This window comes from Camellia sinensis, chromosome 12, assembly GCF_055761805.1.
Source record: "Camellia sinensis isolate YWXY chromosome 12, ASM5576180v1, whole genome shotgun sequence".
In the NCBI taxonomy this organism is placed as follows: Eukaryota; Viridiplantae; Streptophyta; class Magnoliopsida; order Ericales; family Theaceae; genus Camellia; species Camellia sinensis.
The window spans coordinates 116,902,146-116,916,761 of record NC_138972.1 but is presented as its reverse complement, the minus strand read 5'-3'; the positions used below and the strand labels follow the sequence as shown (position 1 = coordinate 116,916,761).

The 14,616-nt window shown below is 37.8% G+C and overlaps 1 protein-coding gene across 1 annotated transcript in view; it reads right to left on the bottom strand.

Annotated features, from left to right (window-relative positions):
* The window catches only part of LOC114295775 (protein STRICTOSIDINE SYNTHASE-LIKE 2-like), a 31,921-nt gene extending 22,230 nt beyond the window's left edge, over window positions 1–9,691 (bottom strand). Inside the window, exon 1 of the mRNA XM_082899665.1 lies at window positions 9,375–9,691. Within this exon, the coding sequence (XP_082755791.1) occupies window positions 9,375–9,685 (311 nt within the window). The 5' untranslated portion in view covers window positions 9,686–9,691. The remainder of the gene's footprint in view (window positions 1–9,374) is intronic.
* Between the last annotated feature and the right edge of the window lie 4,925 nt (window positions 9,692–14,616).

The following is a 14,616-nucleotide window of genomic DNA, read 5'->3' as shown; positions in this document are numbered from 1 at the left end:
CTGATGGGCTCATGAGAAGTTTAAGTGATAGAGATCTTGTTCAACCCAATATATCTCTGGAAGTGGTGCTGGATGTAACCCCAGTTGATGGGGCATAGTAAGGGGCCCAAAAATGATAGGACCATTTTAGCTGGTGAGGAAAGCGCAAGTGAAGAAGTTGAGGATAGTGATGATGAGCTCAGCCCAAGTGAAGATGAAGGAGAAGTATTTCAATTTGGTGCAATGGCTCGGTCTATCAAAATAAAGACCCAATTAAACGAAAGTAAAAGGTTAAGTTTACAAAGAGGATGTAGTGGTAAGGAGAAGATGAACAATCTTGGAGTGCAGGGAAAACTCTGGAGTAGAAAAAGGAGAATTGGGGCACCATTCAAAAATGGATTCCAAAGAGGTGCCCTTGTTCGAGCTGCAACACTGGCTACTTCATCATCACTTTCTATTACCAACCCTAGATGCAAGCATAAGAAAATCAGAAACGAAGCAGAGGCCACAGTTCAGTTGGGCACCCACAGTTCAGAAATGCAGCTGAAGTTGTGGATAGAATAATTCAGATGGAAAACGATGACATTGATAGAGTGAAAGTACAAGGGGTGGGATCAGGTGCTTAATTCTAGCACTTAATAAGGGGTTTTGGTGATTATTTCTGTACTTATGAAGATTCTATCCTGGAATGTTAGAGGGCTTGGTAGGGTAGATAGGAGATCAAGGGTTAAGGAACTATTGAGGCTAAAAAGGGTTGATATGGTGTTGCTTCAAGAAACAAAGCGATCAAGTATTGATGTCAATGTTGTTAGATCTTTATGGCCTATTGATTCGTTAGAGTTCATGGTTGTGGACACGGATGGCAGCTCTGGCGGGCTTCTCTGTATCTGGAATCCTAAAGTTTCTCATTACAAGAGTGTTGTTGCTCTAGAAGTTTTATCCTTTTGGCAGGTATTTTGCACTCTTCTATTAATTGTGTAGTTGGTAATATTTATGCACCAAATGATGATTTGAATAGGAGGAGGTTGTGGGGGACTTTATCTTATTTGAAGTCTATTTTCCCTAATCCATGGTGTTTAGGAGGGAATTTTAATGAAGTTAAAACTGTTAGTGAAAGGAAATGATGTATTAGGAGGGATAGAGGTATGGGTGAGTTTGGTAATTTCATCAGTAATCTTGAACTGGTTGATATCCCCATGTTGGGTAGGAAATACACTTGGGGAAACTCTCAAAGCTGGAGTAGGATTGATCGTTTTCTAGTTAACCCTGAGTGGTTGGTTTGGCATAAATATAAAGTCTGGGGGTTACCTAGACTGTTTTCTAATCATAGCCCCATTATGTTGACGGAGGATGTTAGAAATTGGGGGCCGAAACCCTTCAAGTTCATCAACGCCTGGGTTCTCCATCCCAAATTTCTTGATGAAGTAAAAAGAGTCTGGGAATCAACAAATGTTTATGGTTGGGCAAGCTACACCATTATGGCAAAGTTGAGAGCTTTAAAAGTTGCTTTAAAAAGATGGAATGTGGATGTGTTTGGTGATATGGACTCAAACTGGCAAGATGTTGAATCGGAATTACATTCCCTGGATTTACAATTTGAGTCAAGGGAGTTGGATGCGGTGGAACAGGGTAGACGAAAGGAGGTCAAGGGTATGATATGGAAACTCAGGAAAAGAAAAGAATGGATGTGGGTGCAAAAATCTAGGTTGGATTAGGCCCTTAAGGGGGATAGAAATACAAAATTTTTCCATATTATGGCCACTAAGAGACACAACAAAAACTTAATTGCTTCTATTAAGGTTAATGGGGTTGAGGTTGAAGAACCTAGTGAGGTCAAACAAGCAGTTTGTCATCATTTCCAGAACTTATTCATTGAACACTGGAGGTTTAGGCCAAGCATTGGTGGAGAATTCAAGAAGATTGAGGCTACCCAAGCAGGTGATAGTCTGGAGAGAGAATTCACAGGGAAGAAGTATGGGCTGCTATAAAAGAATGTGATGGTCACAAAGCCCCGGTCCTTGATGGGTTTAATATGCTGTTTTTTCAGAAAAGCTGGAAGTTGTTGAAAGGTGACATCATGAAGTTCATGAAGGAGTTTTACAGTAATAGTAAATTGGGTTATGGGGTAAATTGCTCTTTTGTTATTCTCATCCCCAAGAACAATAATCCTAACTCTCTTATTGATTACCGTCCCATTAGCTTGATAAATTCTCCTTATAAAGTGTTATCCAAAGTTTTAGCCAATAGAATCAAGCTAGTCCTACCGAGTGTGATTGATAAGGTTCAGTCTTCTTTTGTGAGGGGAAGAAATATTATGGATGGAGTGTTGATAGCAAATGAGGTAGTGGATTGGTGGAAAAAATCAAAGAAAAAGGGCCTTCTTCTCAAAATGGATTTTCAGAAAGCCTACGATACTGTTAACTGGAACTGTTTGTTGCTGATGTTGTCTAGCTTTGGGTTTGGATCAACATGGATTAGATGGATGAAAGAATGTTTGGAATCTACTAGAATCTCTATTTTGGTCAATGGCTCACCGTCCGCTGAATTTTCTCCACAAAAAGAGCTAAGACAGGGCGATCCTCTTTTATCTTTCCTCTTTCTTGTTTAATGTTGTAGCGGAAGGGCTGAACTTATTGTTGACAAGAGCTAAGGAGTTGGGAATTATAAAAGGAGTGGTAGTGGGTGATAGAGAGGTTAACATATCTCATCTCCAGTTCGTTGACGTCACCATTTTATTTTGTGAGGCTGAATGGACTGAGATTGTGGCCGTGAAATGCATTTTGAGATGCTTTGAAGTGATCTTGGGGTTGAAGATAAATTTTCATAAAAGCATGATTTTTGGTGTGGGAGTGGATGATGGGTTGATTGAAGAGTTTGCAACCAAACTCAACTGTCTAAGTCATAAGCTTCCATTAAAGTACCTGGGGATGCCTCTTGGTGCCAACCCAAGTAGGAAGCAAACCTGGCAGCCAGTGGTGGATAGATTTAAAAAGAAATTATCTAGTTGGAAGAGAAGATTGCTTTCTTATGCGGGTAGAGTTACTCTGATTGAATCTGTTTTGTCCTCCTTACCTATATATTATATGTCTTTGTTTAAGATTCCTCAGTGTGTTGCTAAAGAAATTGATAAGATTCAAGCTAGATTCCTTTGGGGAGGGAATGAATATAAAAAGGAAGATCCATTTGGTAAAATGGAAATAGGTGTAGCTGAATAAGAATCAAGGGGGTCTTGGAATAAGAGATATTAGAGTGACTAATAAGTGCTTGCTTCTCAAGTGGTGGTGGAGATATGCCTTGGAAGATGAAGCTTTGTGGAAATCTATGATATGTGCCAAATATAGAGTTTTCTGGGGTCAGTGGTTCCCTACATTGACTGATCTTGGGTATGTTTCTATTATCTGGAGAGATGTGATTGCTGTACCATATTCAAATCCTAGGTTGTATAACCTACCACCACTACCACCTCACCTACTCCACTAAACCTAACCCACTACACCACTACCACCTCACCTACTCCACTAAACCTAACCCACTACACCTACATCTATATAAGGAACCATTTGTAATAGACAGTATATATCAATACATCAATCAATAATACATATATTTTTACATGGTATCAGAGCAAGGTTAAGATCTTAGTATTTCTCGCTTCACCGGCGGGCGACAACCTCGCTTTAGTCGCCCGCCGGACCTCAACCTAGTCCACTAGAATTTTCTACACATACCTTGAAATTTCTTCGAGTCCACCACCTTCAATGAACCCAACTGAGACTACTCTGGCCTCAAGAGGATCTGTCACCAGATGCCCTCTCTCTCCTCTTCCTTCACGGCAGAGACAGGTGAAGGACCAGCCGTCCTCCACATCATCAGCGATCTCGTCTCTCTCCTCTTCTATTTGATGAGCTCAACAGCAACAATGGGGTTTAGACCCGATGTGATGAAATCTGTTGGTAAACTCTGTTGGCAGTGCCTGTGCCCCTCCCAGACACTGCCGTTACGGCAATCTTGGTCCACCTCCGCCGGTCCGTCTGCCACCGTCGTCAACCAGCACCACCATCGCCGTCCTCTATCACGGTATCCCTCACTGCTCAGCAAAGGAGATCAGTACCAGCCCTGTTGTCAACACTCTACGGCTTACTGTGGTGTCGGCTGGACGTCTTTATGGCTGATCGGGTTCTCTCTCTCCCAAGACCCACACATGGGGAGGGATCTGGACATACTTTTCTTTATCAAGTAGGCCATATACCTGCTGATCAGATTGACCACCAACGACCGACCACTCTCTCTCTCTCTGATTTAGCGTCGATGGAAGAAAAGCAGTTGTATTTATTTCAAGGTCCGAACTCCAGAGACACGGACATTCCTACTACTAGTGTCTGTGATTGAAAGAGATATACGCATGTATCTACCCACTTAAAAAAAAAAAAAAAAAAAAAAAAAAAAAGTGGATCTGACACTCCACTCTCACCCACGGCACTCACAACACCCACGTTCTTTCTCACTTTTCTTTTCTTTTAATATATATATATATTTTTATTATAATATCTTTCCACCAATATATTTCCACCATCCTCTAAAATAATATTTCTTCCCATCCTCCTACTTTGACCCATTCTTTGTATTATTATTATTCTTATTCTTATTATTATATATATATATATATATCTTTCCAAACAAAAAAATAAAAAATAAAAAATAAAAAAAAAAACATTTTACACATTTGCACAACAGCCCATATTTTATTTCTCTCAGGGATCCACCCCGATCACAATTTTACATCAAAAAAAAAAAAAAAAAACAAAACACAACACCAAAAGCTTTGTTTTCTTTTCTGCAGACGGCCACCCACCGACATCACTTCTTCGCCTATTCCGCCGGTCTTTTCTTCTTTTTGCCTCCGTCCTGGGCGGTCATTGCCGGTGTTGCCTCCGTGCTTCCTAGACCGCCGAACACGTTCACTGCCCCCTGCTCCTCCACTGCAGTATATGGCGGACCTCCAAATCGGAACATCACGGTGACCTTTCGCTTCAACTCCTTATTTTCTGCTTTCAGCACACTTATCTCTGCTCGCGCATCCTTATACATGCGTTGGAGCAGAGCCAGCTGGGAGGTTAACTGCTGCACCTCATTTGTCCTACTCTGCAGCCGGTTCGACAAGTTTGTGACCGCCGTCATGCTTTCCACGCATGCCTTCAAAGTATACTGGTTGGCCTCCACATCTGACTGCACTGCCATTCTTTGCTCCACCGACCGCATCGGAAAATTCAACGGAGCAAACTCCGGGGCGCTTGGTTGAGTTTCTAGTGCCACCGCACCAGTTCTCTCTCTCGTTGACTCGTTGAGGTCGGGAAAGAGGGTGAGCAGCCCGCGGGAAGACGATGAAGCCATTTTCTAGGCACCAGAGTGTTACACAGTATCTCTCTCAGAATTCTCTCTCAGAAAACAGAGTGTTACAGAATCTCTCTCAGAAATCTCTCTCAGAATATCTCTTGCAGGTTTTTTGCCTCAGCCTCAGCCTCTGTCTTATAGCCGAGGCAGCCACGCGCATCGCGCGCCTCTTACCACCAGCCGACAAACGGGCACGCAAGCCAAGGCGCCCACGTGCCTCGCCATCATGTCCGGCACACTTTTTGATGAATTGGGCACGCCTTTTGATGGCACGCCTTTTGACAAAATTGGGCACACCTTTTGAGGGTGCCACTTTTACAAGGGTCCGACAAGACTCTGTAAACTGTCCCGACATTTGATTCCGGTTAGCTTTTTCAAGGGTCCGACAAGACTCTGTAAACTGTCCCGACATTGATTCCGGTTAGCTCCTTTAAGGGTCCGACAAGACTCTGTAAACTGTCCCGACATTAATTCCGGTTAGCTCCTTCATGGGTCCGACAAGACTCTGTAAACTGTCCCGGCATAGATTCCGGTTAGTTTCTACAAGGGTCCGACAAGACTCTGTAAACTGTCCCGACATAGATTCCGGTTAGTTTCTACAAGGGTCCGACAAGACTCTGTAAACTGTCCCGACATTGATTCCGGTTAGTTTCTACAAGGGTCCGACAAGACTCTGTAAACTGTCCCGACATTGATTCCGGTTAGTTTCTACAAGGGTCCAGCAAGACTCCGTAAACTGTCACAACCACTGTCACCACATTGTCTGCTACAACGGTCCGACATGACCCCATAAACTGTCTTCTACAACGGTCCGACATGACCCCATAAACTGTCTTCTACAACGGTCCGACATGACCCCATAAACTGTCTTCTACAGCGGTCTGACACCGCCATACAGTGTCCTCTACAACGTTATGACACCACCATCCAGTGTCTTCACCAATGGTCTGACACGACCATACAGTGTCTCCTATCCTCTTTTATTTTTATGTCTTTTCTTGTTTTGTTCCTCTCTCCAAACTCAAGTTGGTTAGTTTCTATCCTCCTTGAGTTTGCGGGGGGCTGTTAAAATTTATCAATAAACCTACCACCACTACCACCTCACCTACTCCACTAAACCTAACCCACTACACCACTACCACCTCACCTACTCCACTAAACCTAACCCACTACACCTACATCTATATAAGGAACCATTTGTAATAGACAGTATATATCAATACATCAATCAATAATACATATATTTTTACAAACTTCTTTATGGAAAATGTGGAGATTAGGATTGGTGATGGGAATAGGGTGAAGTTCTGGGATGATGTTTGGATGGGATCATCAAGTCTTAAATCCCAATTTCCTAGGTTGTACCAGCTGAATCTAGATAAAGAGATCACCCTTAAAATGCAGGTTTCCTGTGGTAATAGTACAAACAGATGGTGTTTTAATTTCCAAAGGCCTCTATTTGGTTGGGAAGAAGATGAGGTGGTAAGGCTGCAAAATCTATTAGGAGCAAGACCTTGCATTCATCTGGATCAAAAGGACTCATTAAGGTGGAAAGCTGAGCAGTCAGGGCTATTTACAGTTGGAGGTGTGTATTATTAGTATAAGCAAAGTGCTAGTCCTGTTCTCAGCTCATCAGATCTGGTTTGGCATAACTTTGCCCCTCCTAAGGCTAAATTTATTACTTGGCTTGCATGGAAAGGTAGGCTCAAAACATCTGCCTTCCTTAGTAGTATTGGAGTGTTGTTAGGATCTGGGATTCTATCTTATGTGTTGTGCAAAGCTGAAGTGGAATCTTCTAATCACCTTCTTCTATCTTGTTCTTTCGTGTGGCATGTTTGGTCTAATATTATGGACTGGTGGGGAATTCAATGGGTGATTCCAGGATCTTTTGAAGAGTTGATGCAATGGTGGTTGGGATGGAAGGTCAGGAAAAAGGAAAAGCTAGTTTGGAGAGTGGTTTTCATTTCTTGTGTTTGGTCCATGTGGACATACAGAAATGACTGCATATTCAACAATACTCAACCTGCTGTTGTAGATTTGTGTGAGTTAATAAAAATTAAAGTGGCCATGTGGTTGAAGTCTTATGATATGGGGTGCTTCTACTCCATTAATGAGATAGTTTCAAATATAAAATGGGTGAGACAAAACCTACAAGGATTGGAGGTGGTTGGTGATTGTTGAAGAGTTTGCTGTGCTCTGGATTTGTTGGTGTCCCTGTGCTTTAGTTTGTTGTGTTGTTGGTTTTCTAGTGTAATCAGCTACTGCAACTCTGTTATTCTGCTCTAGCTGCTATGAAGCTTTGTTTGCTGCTGTGTCATTGTGTGTGCTGCTTTGTTTATTTTTGCTGGTATGATGCTGTATGGAATCTGATGTTAAGGTTCACTTCTTTTTGGAAAGTATCAAGATAAAATCTGTCTCATTCCTTGCTCATCCCTACATTCTACTTTAATGCTAAGTATGGTGGTGAGGGTCAGATGATAATGCTCACATCATCCTTGCTGTTGATCTGTGGGGGCAATTTGAATTGCAGCACTTCCACCAACGAGTAGCTATTAGGGGTACCTTGTTATGGTTGCTGCTACTATTTTCAGTCTGCTAATTATACCCTGTGAGGGTTGCTACTGATATATTTGGACTGCTGCTCAAATATGGAGTCAAGTTTTTCAAGAGTTGCCACAAGGACCCGTACTTGCCATTGTCACAAGTCAACAATCTACATTGATTGAAAACCTGTCGTTATTGAGTTTACAGCTTCAATGTTCTCACCACAGTATTTGATCGAGTCCCAAAAGTTGAGATGCCATTGAATTTACCCACTGATTACTTCTTAACCAGCATTGAGCTTTTGGATCATCAATAGGTGCAAAAACTACAACATCACTTTGTAATCTGATAATCTGGTGCATTTTGCTAATCTAGTGCCTCCTACTGCTGCATACTACTGCTCTGGTGCCTACTATTCTGGTGCATTTTGCTAACATCTCAACAGTCTGCTAACCTGCTAATCTGGACTACATAATGGAGTGAGGCATTGCTGCTCTGCAGGTGGAATGGTCTGAGGCTTCTCCATCCTCTTCTGGCCGCTGTGTAGTTTTGTATCAGTATTGGAGGTTGAAAGATCAGGCTCAAGTCTGAATGGTGGCTGCTGGTGTGAGGATTGGATCAGGCCTAATGGATCAGGCACCTGGCTGGTGGCTACTGTGATCAGTTTTGCTGCTGCTGTGAGGAATGGAGTGAATCTAGGTGAGGTTTTGTATCACGTATGGAGGTTGAAGGTGTAGGCTCAAGTTTGGTAGTTTGGTTGTTGTTTGAATGGAGTTCATGGCAGCAAAGGTTCTGATTAGACAATCTATAGGCCTAGTTTTTTATTTTTTCTTCTCTGTCTCTTGGTTTCTGTGGATTGGTTTTTCGCCAATCTTGGATTAAGTGCTAACAGATGATTTTGCTTCCTTAGCGGTGCCAACCTAGTTGGGATTGTTAAGGTCATTGGTGATGCTTTTTGCACTTCCCTCTTTGTTGATGTAAGTTTTATGCTTGTATTGCTTTCATTATCAATAAAGTTCTTTTTGCTTATCAAAAAAAGCGTCACTTCTTTGAAAATATTGTTTTCGTGACTCAAGGTCGAACTACAACACCTCTAAAGACATTATTTACAATTGAATATGTATGTATATATGTTTTACTTTCTGGTAACCACTGGTCTCCAAAATTTACCACCCCACGCCTACCTACCAATTTAATATCTTCCTAGGATATAATATTAAATAATTTTAAAACATTTGTTATTTATATAATTTTAAATTAATCATGTAATAAAAAAATTATGAAAAATGCATATTAACTCACTTTTATTAAGTAATTATGAAACCAAAGTTAACCCGCAAACTATTCTTACTCTCTAGACTATGCTTACTCTGTAAGTATTTAATAATTTTCCATACTAAATGAATATGAATGCAGAAGGTTGATAATCATGATGTTGATGATGATAAGGTAGGGCATACCTACGCAGAGAGGTCACAGCAAAACCAATCCACCGCCGTTCATTTTGTAGCCACTTGATAATCCGACTGTCCGATATGCCGGTGTATGGACCTCCGCCGTGTTGGTCAAAGGCAAAGCTCTCAGGCCGAACTGCGTCCACAATAGGAATGATATGCTTGTCACTAGCAGATAACTTCTTGGTTTGAAACAAATGAGAGACAATTTTAATCTGATCAATTGATGAGAGAAAGATTGATAATAGAAGAATTGATGACGTGGTTAGGAAGAGCTTTGAGCTCATGGCTTTGGATAGAGAAACCAAATGAACCATGGTTTGTGTGTGTCTCCGCAAAAAGTGTATATAGAGACAGGGCTATATATAGGGGGAGGGAAACTAGAAGACAATAGTGTGGTGATAAAATTGTCTAATGGCTTGTAAGCAACCTATGGCCTCATCTGTTTGGTATGTTTTCGTGTGTGCGTGTGCGCGCGCGCGCTCTGAAAAAAATTGGAAAGTTCATGAATATTTATGATTTTGTTTCTTTGTGAAAATAGTTTTCTATGGTAAAGAAAATCAACTTAAAAAGTGTTTTCTGACGAAGGAATTTACCAAAAAATAAATTCTCAAACAAATTTAAATATTAATTTCTTATTTCATATTTTCAAAAAGCAAAAAATAGAATCCATAGTCTTGTTGGGTAATGGCTTTCTATATATTAGTTTACTAGTGGAATAAGTAGCCAAAAATAAATAAATAATAAATAAATTAATATTATAATATGTATGGATAGACGTGATGCTTAAAGTTTGAATCCAAAGTCTTGATTTTCATCAAGAACATTCTTACCATTTGAGCAATATACATATTATAACATTAATTTTTTTATTATTTATTTGAATTACACAAGTATCGCATGTACCATTGGCAAGAAAGTTTGTATTTTAGGTTAGAAAAAGCTTCTAAGTAAATTACTAATAGATCCTACTTTTGGGACTTATTACCCATCAAGTCTTATTGATAAATTTACCAGTCTCTCTTATTTTTATAAATAAATTTATAGTGATAAATTTATCAGTCAGGACTGTAAGAAAATAAGTCTATTTAATAAGATTGGCTGATAAGTGCCAAAAAACTGCCACGTGACATCACCTGAAGGCTTGGACACCAAGTCTAAATTTCACTTAATAATAGTACTGTTAGATATGGCTACTATTTAAACAAAAACATTGTGACCTTTTTTAGGTTGAAAATCTCAATCTAATTTTCTTATGTTTTTTGAATTTTTATGACACTTAAAATATACGTGTCATTTTGTGATTGGTTCAAAATGTAATTTACATAAATTAAGTTAATTTTTAAATTCTTTTAATCAATTGCCAATGATATATTAATATTATTTCCTTAAATTTTGTGATTTCGCAACATGCAACGACGTTATTATTATGTTCAGTTTCAATGGTTATTGTATGAAATCTATATCTATATTTATACTTCTACCTATGCTTTTACATAAGCAACAATGTTGTTGAGTCAATGAATTTAAAACTTCTCATTTATTTATTTTTATAAATTTGAATTAATAAAATATAAAAATACAAGTGTCATAAAATCGTTAGTAATTTCACTTTAATTATAATTATTGACCTTTTAATTATTATAGTAATATATTTCAAATTCCACAATTATCACCTTTCAAATTCCTAAATGTATGATTCTTTTATAATAATGATATGAAAAATAAATTAAAATTTTAAATGATTATAACAATTGAACATTAGTTCATAATTTTAATAACAGTGAAACAATACTTCAGTTTGTTTACTATAATAGTAAAGATGGATCCATACAATACATATTGATCATAACCTATCACTGTTAATTTTCAAATTTCATTATCTAAAGTTCTATGTTTTTGTTCAAAGTTTACATTTTTTGTTTTTGTTTTTTAAAAGCTAAAATATATATTTGACATAAAATTATTGGCACATCTAGCCATATATCTAATTTATAATTTTGAAAATCTTTTAAATGGAAAGTCCAAAACAGAATCTTATTCATTATTATGGCACATCTCATCTGAAATTTGAAATTTTGGAATATTTAAAAACTAAAATATGAAGTTTTGTCATGCTCCAAATTTTTATTGCTCTAATCTATTACTATCTTCCTTTAATAAAGTCCATTTCAAAGTTATGAAACAAGAATTAAAAAAAAAAAAAAAAAAAAAATTTGAAACAATCAAAGTTCCCTTTCTCATATAAATACATGATTCTAAACAATAACAATGTATAAAGAGTTATGATCATAAATGCTATGAGTCATAATTATATATATTTTGTGAGTTTTGTACCCAAAGTATACATACATAAATATATCTTTTCTCAGGGAATCATTCTTTTAAAATTTCTTAAAAATCCATTTCCTAATCCTCATACTCATAAATACAGTTTAAAGAGATTTGTAAGCCTGAGTCACGCCTCGAACATCACATACACATTAACCATCTTGACATTTCTACAATTCATGTTATATAATCCGAATGAATTTATCACGTTACTTATTTCCGAAATCAATTCACAGTTAATTTGTTGTGTTTTCGTGCTCACATCAAAACAATACTCACATTGTTACCAAACTCAATATTCACCTCATAATGTTCATCAACAGTTATCTCTACAATTAAACACAAGCTTGCAATCAAATTTCGTAATCAAATAAACAACTAATGGTCTTGCTGAGCCCCACATAACCACCATGGTCTCATTGAACCCCACATCTACCTGTTTTACCAGTTGTTAGTCGAAAGGAATGCATTACCTCTATATAGCACAGTCTGCTTTACCATGTGCTAACCAGAAGGAACACATTACTTCTATATTGCACATCAGCTCGCTTTACCAGTTGCTAGCCGAAAGGAATGGGTTACCTCAATATAGCCAAATTACATTCCACAATACATGCATATCAATTTCCTTCCATTCATTCTCATCTAATTGCGTACTTCCACAATTAATCGATAACACAAGAGGTTTCATTTCAACCTATCTCACATCAATCTTACAACAAGTAATATTGTAATACCCCAAAATAATAACAACAAACTACCTCATAATATTCAATGGAAAAGAAGAAGTTTATACAATATTAATCTGTCATTAATTCCCTTTATTGTACAGAAAATGACATATGCATGTATACATTCATAAATCATACATCCTAAATCCATAGTATATGATATGTGGTAATCACATGAAACAAAAGAAAATCTAAATAAATTTATGTTTTAATGGCTACATCTTTCCAAGTTGATACTTGGATACAACAAAATGAGTTAAACGCAATATATATAAGCCCAAGGCTTTTACAATAAATATTTATACAAAAGAATAAAAATAAGCTCTCAGCTTTGAGGTCCTCCCAAACTACTTCCTTGGTGGAGGTATATCCTCAGCACCTGATAGTTGTTTTCCACATAGGGTGAGCTAATACCTAGTAGAAATACTTGAACACAATATATGTGGCTTAACAAAGTCATATGGTAAATGTATATACATGCCATTTACCAAAACGTTACACTTCCTCTTTCAAAACAATGCAATGCCATAATTATATATCAATTCATAAAATAATACTTTTGACATTAGGAAACAAGCCAGTGGATACATAACATTGGGAATCTCCAGGTACGCGTCTACCAGTAGGCTATATAAGCACTACCAAAGTCATTTTACTGATACTAACTGGAAGGATTAGCACCTAACCGCGCAGACTTCTGGACTTTCACCAAGGACACATAGATCAAGATAATAAAACTACAACCACAACCCCTAACCAGATGCACCAAGGTATTCACCCATTTTTTTTTTTTATTAAAACAATACATTTTCAATGTAAGGATATGAAATAATGTTCAATGCAAAATGTATGAGTAAATGGTTTTCATTTAACCTATTCTTCGTGCAATTTTTGTAACAATCAAAGTTATCCTCAACCGATAGTCCAAAACAAATATCTTTATACAAATGATAAATTTCCAACAACAACTATAATTTCATAAATTTCAAAATGGGAGTGATAACACTTCTCTAACTCTACTCTTATCATCAACATGTACATTCATTTTATCTTTTCAAAACTTAATTTCTTTTCCTTTCATCCATAGGTCAAATACTAATGATTTCCAATAAAACATCCTTTACTTTCAAAAACACATTTAAAGGAGAAATTTTCCCATATTTCAATACAACTCAACAATATACTCATCATCACAACATTTCTCAAGAACCCCTATGAAAACCTCTCTTTTACATTTCAAAAACCAAACCCTAAATCAAACCCCCTAATCCCAAATCACAATACTTTACAAGGAACACATACTGAAGCTAAGAATCATACAAGAAGGTTGAAGAAGTCCCTACTTCAAGAATAGAAGAAAAAGAAGGCAAGACCCAACTTTAGATGGAGTCAAAAATGGAAACTTCATCGATTGAAGTGTTCACCTTTACGAGCTCTACACTTTTCCCCAAAGCACTAGGGCGGCGAGATCAACGGATTTGAGTGTATTTGAGATTTTTAGATAAGAACTAGAAAGAGTGAAGAAATTAGGTCTGAGAGTGTTTTAGAGAGAGAGGGAGAGAGAGATTAAAAAGTGATTGAAAATATCATTTTTCCATATTGATATAAGCATAGACCGCTCGAGCAACCAAACTACCACTCAAATGTCAGACACAAGAAAGTGATACTTCTCGAGCGACCAAAACATGGCTCAAGCACACAATGACCCCTTTCCAAAAGTTTTGCAGACTGCAGAAGACCACTCTAGCAAAGAAAGGACCGCTCGAGCGAAGATCACCCTACTCCCAGTCGTTTTGCCAACCTGCAAAAGTACTGAGAGAACTCAAAGGCCGCTCGAACAACCAAACCACCACTCGAGCAAACAAGAAAATAAACAGACAGCAATTCTTTTGGAAAACTAACTTCCAACATGTTCAAGACAACCAACAAATCTGAACAACCAAACCCTAATAACAACAAGATAAGAAGAAGTATAAACAATGATAAAGAGTATCGAATCACAGATCTAAGAACATGACAGGGTCGAGTCTAACCCGAGCCATTATAAATACCATATTCCAATGATGGCTAAGAACATAACCTCTAAGTAATAAAGACATAAATTTTCGTAAATAACACAACAAGATGCTCATAACATTGCCTGTAACACCCCTAAAATAATACAATAAAGATAACTCATATGCGGA